The sequence below is a fragment of the Squalius cephalus genome (assembly GCF_949319135.1).
Source record: "Squalius cephalus genome assembly, chromosome: 9".
Taxonomy (NCBI): domain Eukaryota; kingdom Metazoa; phylum Chordata; class Actinopteri; order Cypriniformes; family Leuciscidae; genus Squalius; species Squalius cephalus.
Genome location: NC_137130.1, coordinates 20,774,188 through 20,791,705, shown reverse-complemented (window position 1 = coordinate 20,791,705; position 17,518 = coordinate 20,774,188). Strand labels below are relative to the sequence as shown.

Sequence of the window (17,518 nt, the reverse complement as noted above, 5' to 3'; positions counted from 1 at the left end):
AACATAATCCAAAGATACACAACAAATGACAAAAAAGCACTCATTGAAAACAATGATCCAAAGACAGAGACCTTTGTGCCATTCCTAAAAACATTGTACATACCTTTCATTTCCAAGGTGTTTGATTTTCACTTTACCATGTTCATGTACAGAGACTCATGTGAATGTTGAAGTCAGCAGGACTCAGTGACATCTGTGCCCTGAAAAAAAAAAAAAGTGAACATACTGATATCAAGAGAAAGGCCTGCACGATTTTGGGAATACATTTTAGATTTCTCTGGTTAAAATTGCTTTTTAAAATTCACAGAACACACACACACACACACACACACACACAAATGTTTCCAACAATATATAATATAATGAACACCAGGTTTGTTGTGCCTTGTAGGCATAGGCAATGCGCAGTGCTGCATAAAGTAAAATAATAATAACAAAAACCTATAGCAGCCTATAAATCTTCCAAAAGATTTCAGTAACAACTAAGCTAGAGAAAAATATATTGATTATCATGTTACTTCAAACGTTTCCATTCGTTATGATGATATGAAATGAGATAATAGTAAAAACATGAAGCCATTTGGTGCGTTTTGCTTGTCAAACGCGATCGCGATCCAAAATATGATACATTCAAACGCGATTGCGCTCAAATATAAAACATTATGGTTACCATATACATATCTACGTTTGAGCAGATATCCACAAACACAGTAACAGTAAACACGGGTCTAAATATTATAATATTCACCATATATCTAGCAACAGTTCAACTGCAATGTGAAATTTATGCAACAATAACAAACTAATATGTAAGAATTTCTTACCTTACATCTTTCTTGTCTTCAAATCGCGTTCTTCTTCTTCTGAGGTAGCCTAAATCCAATGTAAGCTCACGGCGCGTCTTTCAAACTCGACGAAAAGCAGAGACTTGTGAAGTGTTTTGGTGTTTTGTTTTTGAGGTAATGAGCGCGTTCACGTTCCATGTGGAGATTTCCATGTGAATCTCTTTTGCGCGAGTGGGCGTGGTCGAATTAAAAATAATTAGGAAGCGTTTGAGAAGCTGGACATCTTGTTGGTTTTATACAAATTACTTAAACAGAGAATATTTGTTTTCAGTTTGAATCCGATCATTTAAAAGTTTTTTTTAAATTTTGTCGCGTTTGCCGACCTCAGAGGGTTAAAAGCAGTCTTCCATTCATCCCCCTTCCTTATGCGAACCAAATGATAAGCATTACGTAAGTCCAATTTTGTGAAGACGGATGCTCCCTGCAACCGCTCGAAGGCTGAAGACATCAACGGCAAAGGATAGTTATTCTTTACCGTGATGTTGTTCAACCCTCGGTAGTCAATACACGGTCGCATAGAAGCATCCTTCTTCCCCACAAAAAAGAACCCTGCCCCCGCTGGAGAAGAGGAAGGGCGAATGAACTCAGATGCCAGAGAATCAGAAATGTATTTCTCCATGGCCTCCCTTTCTGGAGCAGAAAGTATAACTTGCCTTTAGGCGGAGACATACCTGGCAGTAAATCTATAGCACAGTCATAGGGACGATGAGGAGGGAGAGAAGCAGCCCGGGACTTACTGAACACTTCCTTCAGGTCAAGATACTCACATGGCACGTTAGATAAATCTGCGTGTTCATCCTGAAACACAGAACAAGACACAGAAGAACACGCAGACATTAAACAAGAAGCATGACAAAATTCACTCCAGGAGAAAACAGAATTCCCGCGCCAATTAATATGCGGGTTATGGAGTGCCTGCCAGGGATGACCAAGCACCACAGGAGTAGAAGGAGTGTCAATCAATAGAAAGTCAATGTTCTCTGAATGATTACCAGAAGTGACCAGTCTTAAGGTGACAGTAGAGTGTGTGACGGAGGGTAAAAGTTGACCATTAAGTGTAACCACAGAAATGGGCTTGGAGAGCGCCACCACTGGTATCTGGAGTCTGTGTACCAGATCAATATTCCAAAAATTACCCTCGGCTCCTGAATCTACTAGAGCCTCACAGTCGAAATTCTGAGTCTGCAGTCTTAAACTTACTGGAAGATGAGTGGCAGAAAAAGAGGATTCAGTCCGTGCAATCCCACCCGTCAGTAACCTCTTACCTACTAACAGGTGCTGGCTTTTACTGGACACTGCAGTGCAATGTGACCGGCGTTTCCACAATACAAACATAATCCCCACTTTCTCCTCCTCTGTTTGTCCCGTGATGATAAACAAGACCTGCCCAGTTGCATGGGCTCAGGATCAGGAAGAAATGCTGTAGTTTCGTCAGGAGAATTAAAAGTAGGATTAGGTGTAGATGGCACTGACTCGCGGTGACCGACGACCTCGTCGACGTAGTCTGGTATCCACTTGAACTGCCAGATCAATCAATTTATCCACCCTGGCGGGTAATTCCAAGACGTAAATCTCGTCCTTTATGTACTCAGAAAGTCCGTGTAAAAACATGTCCCATTGAGCTTCAGCATTCCAGCCACACTCTGCCGCCAATGTACGAAATTCAATAGAATAGTCTGTTACCGTACGTTCCCCCTGTCGCAGCTCTGCAAGAAGACGCGCCGCGTCTCTGCCCGAAGCAGCGCGATCAAAAACCTTTCTGAGTTCATTAGAGAAAGCTTGAAAGGACACACAACACGGAAGTCTCTGCTCCCAAACAGTCGTTCCCCAGCTGCCCGCTCTTCCCGCGAGTAAAGTGATCACAAAGACCACCTTGGACTCCTCCGTTGGAAACGCGGAAGGTTGAAGCGAGATGTATAATGAGCATTTGGCCAAAAAGGGACGACACAACTGGGACTCACCAAAGTAGAACGCAGGAGGCAGAAGGCAGGGTTCAGTGGAACGAATGGACTGGATCACTGGAGTTGGTGGATCTGCCGTCGTGTGTTGTTGAGAAGCAGTAGCCTCAATACTTAATTGCTGTACCTGTTTCGTTAGTTCAGAAACTAGCGTCTGTATAGCACGACCCGTGACCCTAGTCTGTTCCTCCCGTTGCTGGAGACGAGCATCGCTCCTGGCCAGTACATTCTGCAATTCCGCCGTGCTTGCTGGATCCATTTATGGTCGGTTCGTTCTGTCAGAATGAGAGTCATAGATCCAGATGCAAGCAAGCAGTTTATTGAAGACAGGTTGAAACAGGGATAATACTCAAAACACCACGTATAGCAGGCGGGCGACCAGGATACAAATTCTCAGGAGAGGATGAGTGATATGAATGAACCCAGCGCGGATGCCAAACTGGAACTGGATGAGGAGAACTCCAAACGATCTCCAGAAGTCTGGAAACACAAACGAGATCGAGGAAATAACTCCGTAAGGAAACTCAAGCACCAGAACTGGGTAAGAGAGCACAAACAAGAGTGACAAACCGACACCAAGCAATAATCACTCCTGCTAGATATAGGCAGCTAACAACAGAAGTAACTAGCTGCAGCTGCGGACTGATTAAGTGATCAGCTGGTTACTAAGCAACAAACAAGCACTACACACTCAGACCCTACACCCACAACAGCCAACAGATACACAAAATGAACACACGGATCGATGAACCATGACAGACGATGAGTAAATGATTTTGGTGTGAACTATCCCTTTAGTTTTGCCATATGGACATTTAAGGACTGCATTTTGAGTACTTTATCATACAGATTTTTAATTTTGTAATTTCACCAGCTATGAGAAACAAGCTATTTTCATGCAGTTTGTAGTTTCACAGTTATGAACAGGGTTTTATGTTTGACTGGACCTTGTCATTTGAAAGCCTGCATCCCTCATATTTACAGTAGCCTATTAGATTGCTATCTTACTATATAATATAACAGAAATATAATATAAATTCTTTATAGATCTGTTTAATTTATGAGGTGTTGTTTGTGGGCTACTAATGCAAATATTATTGACATCAATGATTTTCAAGACAGAATGTGTAGTGTTGTAGAGAAAATATTTTATTAATATAAACCCTAGTAAAAGGAGTCCATGATACGCCTCATGCTCATGAATCTCATGCCACCCATATTGCTGAAGCTCCTGTACTCTCCAGGCCTGAAGTAGGACATCCTGCCTCTATAGTGGGGCTGCTCATACATGAGCCAGTGTCCGTCCATCACATGACAAGACTGGCAGTGAGACATGCGGTAACGGTCCATGATGTTGTCACAGTCATCCATCATCTCGTACATCTGACCCATGAAGTTATCCCTCTCGTAGATCCTCATTCTGTAGGAGCCTTTGTACTGTAGTGAAAGAGAAGTCCATTATTTTCAAGTTTAGCTCGTAGAAGCAACATCTAATGTAAACAAATAACAAGAACTGTGTAGTTATGCCTCATAAATCATTTTGAAAGGATGCTTAGAGGTGATGGATTTTAGAATTTTCATCTATGTCCTGCAAATGTATGTCCTACAGGTTTTTGCTTCATGATTCTAGGATGTGGCTTTGGGTGTGTTACAAAACAACACATTCATGGAGCTCACCATGGGGATCATACGGCAGGACCTGATGCAGTTGCTCATTCCAAACATAGACATGTAATCAGCGTACTCGCCCCTTCTAAAGAAATACTGATTTCCCATGTAGTTGGGATGATCATACATCATCCAGCATCCGCTCTCCACTCTGCAAGAGTGACAGCGATTCATGTAGGAGGAGAAGTCACCACTGTCACCCATACACTCATAAGAGCGACCCTGGAAGTTCCTGTCCTCGTAGAAGATGACCTGAAAATAAAGTTAATCTTTAATGAATTTTCACTTTATATAACTTATATCAAAATAATGTGAGTGAAACTGTATGTAATGGGTGCTGGAATGAAGTTTACCTTGCCCATCATGGTTGCGCTGTCTGATCCTCAGTAGTTCCACAAAGGAGAAGCTGAAGCTGATTCTGATTGTTGACTGACTGCTGTCACCCGTACCTTTATACTAGACCAAGACTAAAGACTACACAGCACCTATTGTTAGTCAATTCCTGACTGTGCAAGTTGGAATAGAGGCCATTCCAGCTAAAGCTTGGTATGTAGAACTTAGTGTTCATATTATTAGTTCATATTATTATCTGTATAATTTCTGAAGTTTATATATATTTGTTTCTCCATATTATTGCATTCTGTTTTGTGAATTAAAAAAAAAAAAAAAATCTAGACACTAAACATTAAATACCAAAATACTAAAGAGTTTTCATCCTTACAGATTGTTTGTCGTTTCAGATTCCCACATTCTGGTTATTTGGATTTGGTTTGTTTTTGGTTTTCATTGGTGTTCATTTCAAAATTATGCAAATAGGTCCTTCCTTTTGATTACACCTTCTACATGAAATATTGGGGATGGAGGACACAGTGAGGGAAAGCACACATATCCTTGTGAGGTCTGGCTGAATTATACAGTACATTGCAGTTGTGCACACTGATTGTGAGGCCTAATTGTGGCATGACTAGTCTGATGCATATTATAAAACCCGAAAGCACTTTCTTGATCTGGCAAGCTCTCATCTGATTGGCTGGTTTTACACAATGTATGTGTGAGAGAAAACAGAAATTTAATTAGCCTTAAAATTTAATGATTCAACAAAACCAGGCTGAGAAAATTAGTGCTTTTGAAGATTGTTTAAATAATTCTTTATTCAGACCAATCTATTATTAGTAAGTAGCCTACGGGATGGTGAATTATGCATTCCTTATATTATGAAAGGATGAACTGTTATCCTATAGTACAAGAGAACAGAATAATTAATTACTTTGATAGCACTTTATTTCGATAGTCCACTTTAGACATTCTACTAACTATAAGTAACTTTGTCAACTAACTCTCATTAGAGGATTAGTAGACTGTCTGCTTAATATTTGCTAACAATTTATTTTGTTGGTACCCCAACAGACATTCTACTGACTATAAGTAACTTGCCGACTACACGTCAACTTATTCTACTAACCCAAACCCTACCACCTAACGTAACAGTCTACTGACAGTCTACTACAGTCTACTAATATTCTAATGAGAGTTAGTTGACATGTAGTTGAAAAATTACTTATAGTTAGTAGAATGTCTAAAGTGGACTATCGAAATAAAGTGTAACCATTACTTTTTATAATTCCTAACCCTTTGACAAAAAGGATTTGAAAATCTGAAAATCTTATAAATTTAGTTTATATGTATAAAACAACTTCAGTCTTTTCAGCCATACAATATTTATAATATTTAGGCTATGTTACAAATGTTCAAATAATCACAGAAGTACTATAGGATAAAACATTTTAGTTTGTATATATGAGAGAAAACACTGATTTGTAAAAATAATCTAAATCACCTATTTGAAAATAATTTGACGTTTATAACCAAGACTGTATTACTTCCACTCCTCCTAGAGACCTTCTACAAGTTTTTCAGAAATAAGGGTGGGAGAAAAAAATGTATTCTGAAAACTTCAGAATTTATTCTTTCTGAACAGTTTTTTGTGCGTACTAGAGACAACCATATTCTTCTTGCTGCCAATAACACGCATACACACACAACCATCAGAACGAGTAGGCTACATAAATTTGCATAAGATTTCATGGTTGAAGTGAAAAGAAGGGCAACTGCTTCTTTGCACAGGGCATGCATGAGAATTGTGCACTTTGCTTGACAATGTGTAGTTTTGCTGGTATTTTAGAGTTTTTTCTTTCAAACAGTCTACAAAGGCATAATTTATACAGTTTGAAGAATAAAATTGATACCCAAAACTCACTTACTGACAGGCGTCTGCATTTAAATTTTCACATGCTCTTTGTACATTCATTTTAATGTCTATGACTTGGTGTAAGTTGTTGTAAAATGTTAAATGCACTTGCATTTCCAAATGCTTTTATGATGCAAAACAGAATGTAAACAGTTATGTCTTATAGACAGGACAAAACATATTATATGTTCAAATAGATCTGTGCATTACTGTGAATGCAGCATATTGCTGTCTGTGATGTAATCATTAAAAATCAAAGTGCAATAATGCTAGCTTGGCAAGCCAGACCTACATCAAGATGTTAGGTCTGGGAACACACCATAGGCACGGCTCAATCCGAGGGGCAGGATAAATGGCTGTTTTTCAAATTCCCTCTGCACGCAATAGGACAGGCGCTTCAACCAACCAGAGCGTTTTCCCAACAGCGGAGCTGACGTTAGTTGATAGATTCAACTTTTGAATCTGGCCGGCAAAACTACGAACACATCTTCCTTTTTTAAAGAATGACTTAAGTGCCGTTCTTTGCTCTTTTCTCAAAGAAAAACTTAACTCCAAGTCCTCCAGAGTCGCGGCCAAAGCCGATTCGAAAGACTGTTCGCCAGCAGAGCCGCCATTCTTTGTTTTCAAGTAACGTTAGCAGGGAACCGTCGCAACTCTGTCGTCATTAAGTTAAGCCCGCCCTGCCTACTCTATACACGATGTGATTGGCCTAACCCAATTTAGGTTTTTGCAGCTCGAAAGTCAATGGAGAGTTGCTACACTACCCTGGCTGCAAAATAAATTTTGCTGCCGCTAGGGTGCATCTAGATTTCTAGGCTACAATAATGCAGAAGAAAAGAGAATTTAATCAATAAAAATAATAAGTAATTTAATAAAATTCAACACATATTTTTGATATTATTTGTCAGTTGTTTTAAAATTTGATTGTGATTCCCAGAATCAGATTCAGATCGTGAGGGTGCCTAAAGATAAGCAACTCATTTTCTTTCCCTGCAGGACAAAAAGTGGGTGAGCCAGTTGGCTAGAAATATATTTGCTCTGAAAGGCTTTCAAACACTGCATTTCAAAGTAAACAAACAGCTATGATAATACGATCATTATGAAAGTATTAACATCATACCTTTATTAAAATATTTTTAAGGACCTGGATATAAGATATTTCTTAATCTAGTGAAAATTGTAATAAATACTTTATAATTTTATAAACAATTTCATTTTCTTGTTTATATATATTTTTCCACCACCAGTGATCCCTAATTTGCAAATAGATTTGGGAAGATGTGAAGAAAATAATAAACATAAACATGTAGGCCTACTAAACTGCAAACTTACATGTTGTCCCCCAGCTCCTCTACTGTGAAGTGTCATGATATTCTTTAATATTGTGCAATATACGCACTGAAAACTCTGGTTGAGAGAATCAGTCAGAGTATTTTAAAGTTAAAGTACATGTGAAATTCTTAATTTGTTTTATATTTTTATTGACAAACTTGTGAAGGGTTTTTGTTGAGTATTTAAGCAAATATCAGTGGCATTAATGATTTTCAAGACAATGTTTATTGTTGTAGAGAAATTATTTTATTTATAGAAACACTAGTACCAGGAATCCATGATGCGCCTCATGCTCATGAATCTCATGCCACCCATATTGCTGAAGCTCCTGTACTCTCCAGGCCTGAAGTAGGACATCCTGCCTCTGTAGTGGGGCTGCTCATACATGAGCCAGTGGCCGTCCATCACATGACAGGACTGGCAGTGAGACATGCGGTAACGGTCCATGATGTTGTCACAGTCATCCATCATCTCGTACATCTGACCCATTAAGTTATCCCTCTCGTAGATCCTCATTCTGTAGGATCCCCTGTACTGTAGTGGAAGAGAAATCCATCAGCCAGATTAAAATGTTAACATGTAAACACAGATGTATCTTTATATTATATAAGCTTAAATTGAACTCACCATGGGGATCATACGGCAGGACCTGATGCAGTTGCTCATCCCGAACATAGACATGTAATCAGCGTACTCGCCCCTTCTAAAGAAATACTGATTTCCCATGTAATTGGGCTGATCATACATCATCCAGCATCCGCTCTCCACTCTGCAAGAGTGACAGCGGTTCATGTAGGAGGAGAAATCACCACAGTCACCCATACACTCATAAGAGCGACCCTGGAAGTTCCTGTCCTCGTAGAAGATGACCTGAAAGTTAATGTTTGCAGTTTTATTTTTATTTTCTACTTTTATTTTCATTTTAATTAAAGTTTGAAATTGTAGCTGTAATGAAGTTTACCTTGCCCATCATGGTTGTGCTGGCTGATCCTCAGTACTGTAGTTCCACAAAGGAGAAGCTGAAGCTGATTCTGGTTGTTGACTGACTGCTGTCACCTGTACTTTTATACAAGACCAAGACTAAAGACTACACAGCACCTATTGTTAGTCAATTCCTGACTGTGCAAGTTGGCACAGAGGCTGCTAGTAAGCGTAGTATCTAGATCTTAGTCCTTAGTAATTTGTCATGATTTTCTTCTGAAGTTAATATTTGTCCAAATTAAAGACTAGAGCCTCACCATTGTGGATAAATGTGTAAAAATGTTATGTCTTTTATTTCTTTTTCTGTACAGCACTTTGGTGCACTTGGGTTGTTTTAAAGTGCTTTATAAATAAAGTTTGATTGATTGATTGATTGATTGATAAATTGAGAATATATTTTTTAATTAAAAACGATACTTGGTTACTCACGTAACCTCGGTTCTCTCTAGAGAGGGAACGAGTATTGCGTAAGCTTGCTTACGCTGCGGGAAAAGTCTTCTTTTCTCGAGATACTGAAGCCAAAAATTATCCTTAATTTCATATTTTGTCAACGCAGTGCAGCTGCAGGCAGCTGAGCTAGAGCGGCATACTGCACGCTCATTGGCTGCCGCGCGGCAACTGCTTAAGCCTACCAGTGAGCCTGGCGTGACGTCACGCCCAATGAGGGTGCGCGCGCGCTCTCACGCGTCACAGCCCGCCAGAATGGGCGGCGTCAGAGCGTATATAAGGAAGGCTCGTAGGCTATATTCTCTGTTTTCTGTCGAATGAAGCGACACGAGCTTATAGGCTTTAAGCACGGCAGGGAACGCAATACTCGTTCCCTCTCTAGAGAGAACCGAGGTTCCGTGAGTAACCAAGTATCGTTCTCTTACGAGAGGTTCTCTCGTATTGCGTAAGCTTGCTTACGCTGCGGGAACCCCTTGTCCACGCCGTGCGCGCCTAACGATCACATATGACTCTTTATGAAAAGCATAGAGGTGAAATGACAGGAGGCCAGCGGTGCGGGCCAACACATGTTCATAAGCACACCTAGGGAACACAAGAACGGCACGGCCGGTCTATGCATACTGATACCCTGAGCGTGCAGCTCAACAGACAAGCTAATCGATGATACAGCCTGCGCACATGAGCAGGACATGAACACGACTAGACTGACAGAAGTTTAGCCTGTAGGGCGGGAACTTCCAGGTTATAAAACCTAACAAATGTAGAGGGGGACGCCCAGCCCGCCGCCATACAAATGTCATGAATGGAAACCCCGCTGAACCATGCCCACGATGAGGCCATGCCTCTGGTGGAATGAGCCCGTATGCCCAACGGACATTGCAGGTCTTTTGACGCATATGCTGCTGCAATAGCATCCACTATCCATCTGGATAGCGTCTGTTTCGAGGCGGCGCGACCATTAGCGCGCCCTCCAAACGAGACGAAAAGCTGCTCTGAGAGCCTGAAGGCTGCAGAGCGCGTGACATAACACCTTAACGCCCTGACCGGGCAAAGGCGGTTAACACCCTCCTCGCTGCCGGATGACGGCAGGGCCGATAGGGTAATAACTTGAGCCCTAAAGGGAGTACCTAACACTTTGGGGACATAACCGTGCTTCGGTTTGAGAATGGCTAACGAGTCGTTAGGTCCAAACTCGAGGCACGACGCGCTGACAGACAGCGCATGCAAATCACCCACTCGTTTGACTGAAGCCAGAGCTAGCAGAAAAACGGTTTTAAGCGTCAAGTATTTCAACTCCGCAGAGTCCAAAGGCTCGAAGGGATGCACTTTCAGGGACTCTAGGACCAGAGACAGGTCCCAAATAGGGACTGACGGGGGCCGAGGAGGGTTCATCCTCCTGGCCCCACGCAGAAAGCGGGTAATGAGTTCGTTCCTGCCCAGTGAGCGGCCGCGCGCCGAATCGGCGAAGGCTGCTATGGCCGCGACGTAAACCTTGAGCGTGGAGGGGGACCTGCCCGCGTCCAACATCTCTTGGAGAAAGTTTAATACCTGTGGGACTCCACAGGACTGAGCATTAGAACCTTTTTCCACACACCATTTGCTAAACACCGACCATTTAGACGCATAGAGCCGCCTCGTCGAGGGGGCTCTGGACTGCGTGATCGTGTTAATTACCCTTTCTGGCAGATCAACGAATATCCGTTGATTTCCCACGCATGCAGAGACCAGTGCTCTGGATGGGGATGCAGAATCGATCCTCGGGCTTGAGAGAGAAGATCTCTCCTCACCGGAATCGGCCATGGGGCTGTGTCTGCCAGTCTCATTAGCTCGGGGAACCACGGTTGGTTTTCCCAGCGCGGAGCTATGAGGAGCACTGCGCAGTCCGCCTCCCTGATCCTGGCTAGCACTTGAGGCAGCATCGAGATCGGGGGGAACGCATACAGCGGAACGCTGGGCCAGGTCTGGGCCAGCGCGTCCTCGTGTTTTGAGAAAAACCTCTGGCACTGAGCGTTCTTGCATCGCGGCGAAGAGGTCGATCTGCGCTTCGCCGAAACGGCGCCAAAGCGTTTGGACCGTCTGGCGGTGTAGAGACCATTCCCCTGGGGGAACGTTGTCCCTGGACAGTCTGTCCGGGCCGTCGTTCAGACGACCGGGTACATGGGCTGCCCTTAGGGAGCGCAGCGGGCCCTGAGCCCAGGATAGGAGGCGCTCTGTGAGAGCGCGCAGGGTTCTGGATCTGATTCCGCCCTGGCGGTTCACGTAAGACACCACTGACATGCTGTCCGAGCGAACTAGCACATGATGTCCCCGTAGAAGCGGCAGAAAGTGCTTCAGTGCTTTCTCGACCGCCAGCATCTCTAGACAGTTTATGTGAAGGCTTCTCTCCGTATTCGACCATGGGCCGCAAATCGGACTGCCCTCGTGAGTCGCTCCCCAACCCATGTTGGATGCGTCTGTCGAGACCACTTTGCGGTGTGCGATGACCCCCATCGTCACTCCCCGCTGATACCATTCGGCCGCCAGCCAGGGCTGCAGGGCTGAGACACAGCGCTGAGTCACTCTGACTGGTGCACGGCCCGAAATCCATGCTTTGCGGGGCACTTCCGACTTTAGCCAGCACTGAAGCGGGCGCATTCGAAGTAACCCCAGCTGCAGGACCGCTGCGGCTGACGCCATATGGCCCAAAAGCCTCTGAAAGGTTTTCAGGGGAAAAACTTTTCCCACTTGAATGGAAGCGGCGAGGTGTCGAACACAGCGTGCGCGCTGTGCTGACAATCTGGCCGTCATCGCCGCCGAATCCAGATCTATACCCAGAAAAGTGATAGACTGGCTGGGGGTTAGAGAGCTCTTGTCCCAGTTCACTGAAAGACCCAGGCTTTCCAGATGACCGAGAAGCGCTTCTTTGTGAGAAACTAGTTCCTCCGTTGAGTGCGCTATAATGAGCCAATCGTCCAGATAGTTCAGAATTCGCATTCCCCTTGATCTCAGGGGTGCGAGAGCCGCATCCATGCACTTCGTAAATGTACGGGGTGCCAGGGACAGGCCAAACGGCAGGACGGTATACTGAAATACCTGACCGTCGAAGGCGAATCTCAAGAATGGCCTGTGACGGGGTATAATCTGAATCTGAAAATACGCGTCTTTCAGATCGAGAGAGATGAACCAGTCTCCCGGGCGAATCTGCGCGAGGATTTGACTGGTCGTGAGCATTTTGAACGGTCGTTTCACGAGCGCTTTGTTCAGATATCTCAGATCTAATATAGGTCTGAGCGCTCCGCCCTTCTTGGGTACGAGGAAATAACGGCTGTATAAGCCTGCCTCGGTAGCCGGAGGGTGAACTCGTTCTATCGCCCCTTTGTGCAGCAAATTCGCTATTTCTGCGTGAAGCAGATGAGCTGCATCCGCCTTCACCTGAGTCTCGACCCGGGCGCGAAAGCGCGGGGGGCGGCGAGTGAATTGCAGCGAATAGCCCTTTATCACTGTGTTCAGTACCCACTTCGACACTCCCGGAATAGCTTTCCATGCATTCGCACTCATAGCTAGGGGTCGAATCGCCTCCGGGTCCCGCCCGCCGCACGGCGCGGGACGGGGATCCTGTGGCGGTATGTGCGCGAGTCGCGCAGTGGCAGTGAGGGGAGACGGGGGCTCGCTGATAGCGGCAGCCGGCTGAATGGCGCTGTGAGAGAGCGTTGTGTCTAACGGCTCGCGGCGCGGAAGCGGGGCGGGCTCGTGAGTGTTTACATGAGAGTGTGCGTGCTGTGTAGCGGGCACAGGACTCTTTATTAACCCTCTGGGGACCAAAAACGCGCCGGCGCGTTTTGCTCGTTTTTTTTTTTAGCAATGAAAAATAAACACAAAATGTTCTGTTAATTTTGATCTTTAATTTTCGTGTTATACATCAATCCATCCTGTTCAGTTTCTATTTTTTTTCTGTATACTCACAATAAAAATAAAGTGTTTTGCTTTTTGACAAATAAAGAAACTTTAACATGATGCGATTTCTGCCTTCTCTCTGTCAGTAAACTCCCATTTGAAACGCGTTCCAAAATGATCTATAACTCCGCGAAAATTCAGTCAAACAGGCAAACAGACCCACGGGCATAAAGCTTGAGATCGCATCTGTTAAATGAAGTCATTTATATAAAAAACAAATATTATCAGCTTCTGTAATCTGTATAAAAAGAGAGTGATTCCAGTCGAGCTCATTACGAGCTCATTGACTTTAATTCGTTCACGCCTACTTACGGAGCGCGCTATTCACAAGATAATGTGCTAAGCCATCTATGCAAAACAGGTAAACGCCCCCAAGCAAATGCATTAAACGCTTCAAGTTTCATCATTTCGTCACCTGCGCGTTGGGAAGATGACACGGTACACCGGTGCGGAAGCCCTTCAGTTCGTCCTGGATACTAGCGACGAAGAGTCCAGATTTTCATCAGAAGAGGAGCGCGACTACTCTGATGACGACCGTTTGTATTTTGAAGAGCGACTTGATCCAGCCGTGGATAGAATTTCGGATGAGTAAGTATTTATTCTTACTTGCATTAGTTGACAAGCTATTCAAAACATGAGCTTACATATTATACTGGGTGGACTTGCCATCCAGAGTACTGACATTTTATATCTACCTATATTCAACACGATCTAATGAAAGTGCATATCTATACCATGAATTTAATATCTCGTACCATTTCAACGTTAAAAATGTTTTGTTTTGTTTTTTTGTGTACATATGCTACACCCCTTGGTTAGGAAATTTGTATTTGTATGTGTAGCCTAAATGATATGTTTAGATCATTATGTATGAAAGATAGAATTTAGAAATTATTTTAGAAAGTAGGCCTAGTAGGTGTTTAGATTATATTTTGACTATATAAATGCTGCCTCATTATCATTAACGATGCATGCTCGCAAATATCAGTTGTAAATGTGTGTAAATGTGCTGAAATGTGTAAATATACCCAGTTAATGAAGTGCACAAATGTGTTAGGCTAATGTTTGCGGTGTGCCTCTCCGGTAATGGCCCATTGACACGCATATAGGCTTATTGCACGCGTCTAAAATTATTTACATCAGTAATTCATTATAGACTAATGCTACTATAGTTATATTTATGTAATAATATTCTTCAACTTTTTTAAAAGGAATGTAGCTTCATCACTACCTCCGCCTGCAACTCGGAGTGCGCTTAGCAACACAGTCAGAAATCAGAAAGAGTAAGTACATATTTACCCACTATTTTACAGGTGTTAGTTCAATTTTGTTTATACTTAGTGTTAATAATATGAGCCTGTATGACTTTATTATTTATTTTTGGAGATTGGTTGATGTTACATATGTTTTGTAACTTTTTTTAAAAGGAATGTAGCTTGTTCACTCTCGCCTTCCACTGCAACGAGGACACGCAGCAACAAAAATCAAAAAGAGTAAGTACATATTTACCTACTATTTTACAGATGTTAGTTACATTTTGTTTATATACTTTGTGATGATACAAATGTAGCCTATATGTGCCTGTGTGGCTTTGCAACAAATGTGTTGTTATGCATGCACAACATAACAATTATTGATTGGTAATGTTAATATAAAAGGTCACATATATGCAATATATGGTCACATTTGATTTGCTTAGAGCCCGCATCAACGGGGCATAAGCATTTACTGTGAGATACCTGCCTTTACTTTTGTTTTTACAAAATTACAATAAAACAGATTGAAAAACAAAACATTTGAATCTCCTCATTCTTTGTTCAGGCTGCCTCACTGATGGCCCATTAACACTTGGGGGAGCGTCTATGTCACACCTCTGGTCTGAATCTCATTAATATTGATGACCATTACCACTCCCACGCATAAACCTCTTCTGACAAAAAAACTGTTTTACAATGTTTAAATCAATGTAGTGTTTCATGTGAACAATCAGGCAGGATGATTTTCACATAATTTTGAAGCTAGAATTCAAAGGGACAACATCAATTAGTCAAAAGTCTTGTGGACACATATTTATTATGTGTTTTGTGTTCTTAAATCAGCAACTTTCATTTTATTTTTTTCCAATAACCACGCATAAACATTATTCTCTTAAAAATACAAACATCTACATACACGTTGCTCACATATTATGGTAGCCCTGTTTGTGCTATATAGAGTGAATTTACACCTTTGCCATTAACATGTTTATAAATAACTGAAAAAAGCACAAATATCAAGGCATGTCAGAACATCTCAAGGACCCCAAAAACAGCTTGGTCCCCAGAGGGTTAACACACAGCCGGCAGCGGGGTGCTCTGGTCCCCGAATGTGTGAGGCAGAGCGAGCACTGTGTAGGTGTGAGCACTCGGGCGTGGGCACGTGACCTACAACTAACACTCGAGCGGCCGTAGCGCGCTTTATGTGAGTGCACTCTGTGGGGTACACAGGGGAGATTGTGCTTGTGTGTAGCAATGAACACTGGGGCGTGGGCATGTTTACTACACTCATAACACTGACGGCGCGAGCCGAATGACCAGATTTTGCACTCTTTATTTGATTTATCTGGGTTGCCGTAAAAACGGCGTTTGTGTGCAGGCGAGAGAGTTGAGAAACTGGCTCGTTGGCTGCGGTGGACACTACTGCAGTAGCCTTTATCAAGGGGACTGGCAGAGGGATACAAGTTAGCTTTGACGGCGGTCCGGCCGCGGCGGGACTCAGCCGTCTTTTCCTCTCGACGAGTGCTAGGAGGACTTCGCAGGCTCGGGTTTCAGCGAAACTCTAGGCCGGGGACCCCGCGGGGGTGGCGGCCTGTGCTGGCTGGTGGAGCGGGACCTGGGTCGGCCGCGCTGGCGCTGCTGCGAAGCTGGAGGTCGAGACGGGCGCTGCGTGGAGCTGCGTGCAGGAGGCTGAGAGTTAGAGCGGCCTGCAGCGGAGCTCGAGCGGCGGGGCAGAAAGAGGTTCATGGCCTGTGACGCCTTCTGTACTTCAGAGAAGCGGTCCACGAGGCCACTCACCGCAGGGCCGAAGAGACCGGTGGGTGAGAGCGGGGCGTTGAGAAACACGGACCGCTCTTGTTCCCCCATATCGGCTAGCGTTAGCCAGAGGTGGCGCTCTATGACGGTCAGCGAAGCCATGGAACGTCCGATAGCTTGGGCCGCTGTCTTCGTCGTGCGAAGGGAGAGGTCCGTCGCACTGCGCAGGTCGGTCAAGGCAGACTTATCCAGTTCTCCCTCGTCGAGCTGGCGGAGGAGGTCGGCTTGGAGAACTTGAAGGACCGCCATTGTGTGCAGGGCTGAGGCGGCTTGCCCAGCGGCGGAGAAAGCGCGGCTGGCAAATGCCGAAGTAGTCCTGCAGGCCTTAGACGGGAGGGCAGTCTTTGAGCGCCATCTCGCGGATGGGGGGCAAAGATGCGCTGCAACCGCCTGTTCGACCGGTGGAATCCGGTCATACCCCTTCTCCGTGGCTCCGTCCACGCGGGAGAGAGTTGAAGAGGCCGGAGAGCGGAGTCTGGCCGAAACTGGAGCGTTCCACGATTTAGCAAGCTCCTCGTGAAGCTCCGGTAGAAAAGGCGCTGGCCTGGACGCTGGAGCTTGTCGACTGGCGGGCAGGAAGCATCCGTCGAGCCTGTTGGGCGGGGGCACCGCTGGCGGAGACCATTCGAGGCCCAGGTGCTCGACTGCCACAGTGAGGAGGCGGAGAAGCTCGGCGTCCACACTGGCGTGAGTCCTGCTGGACGCTCTGGTGGAGGAGGCGGAGCGGACAGAGCCGGGCCATCCCTCGCTGTCCGACGCCATTAGCGAGCACGTGTCCAGTAGCGCGTCGTCATCCGCTTCATCCCCTGAAGCGACGGCATCGAGGGCGAGAGCCGTCGGCTGCGCGTCGGAAAGCGGGGGCGGAGAAGGAGAGAGCGAGGCTCGCGGGAGAGGCTCCGGCGAGGCCCTGGCTCGAGTCTCAGGCTCCGGTGGTCGTTGAGAGCGGCGTTTCTTTTTTCGCGGCCCAACGACGGTTGGAGCAGGCTCTGTGAAAAGGGCGAGTCGAGCCCGCAGGGTCGACATCGGCAGCTCCTC

At 44.7% G+C, this 17,518-nt stretch overlaps 3 protein-coding genes across 3 annotated transcripts in view; all 3 read right to left on the bottom strand.

The window, feature by feature from the left end:
* The window catches only part of LOC307163936 (gamma-crystallin M2-like), a gene marked incomplete at both ends in the record, with an annotated part of 28,302 nt that extends 26,122 nt beyond the window's left edge, over positions 1-2,180 (bottom strand). Inside the window, 2 exons of the mRNA XM_079880283.1 lie at positions 1,583-1,643; positions 1,959-2,180. Of these exons, the coding sequence (XP_079736409.1) occupies positions 1,583-1,643; positions 1,959-2,180 (283 nt within the window). The remainder of the gene's footprint in view (positions 1-1,582; positions 1,644-1,958) is intronic.
* Positions 2,181-3,967: 1,787 nt separating this feature from the next.
* On the bottom strand, positions 3,968-4,884 carry LOC307164043 (gamma-crystallin M2-like; the record flags this gene model as incomplete). The annotated part of the gene is made up of 3 exons (XM_079880440.1): positions 4,825-4,884; positions 4,481-4,723; positions 3,968-4,240 (listed from the first exon to the last, which is right to left on the bottom strand). The coding sequence occupies exons 1-3, from the start codon at positions 4,834-4,836 to the stop codon at positions 3,968-3,970; spliced, it is 528 nt and encodes a 175-aa protein (XP_079736566.1). The 5' UTR covers positions 4,837-4,884.
* A 3,428-nt stretch (positions 4,885-8,312) lies between these two features.
* Positions 8,313-8,888, bottom strand: LOC307164051 (gamma-crystallin M2-like; the record flags this gene model as incomplete). The annotated part of the gene is made up of 2 exons (XM_079880447.1): positions 8,679-8,888; positions 8,313-8,585 (listed from the first exon to the last, which is right to left on the bottom strand). Exons 1-2 carry the CDS (start codon positions 8,871-8,873, stop codon positions 8,313-8,315), a joined length of 468 nt encoding a protein of 155 aa, XP_079736573.1. The 5' UTR covers positions 8,874-8,888.
* Positions 8,889-17,518: the final 8,630 nt, after the last annotated feature.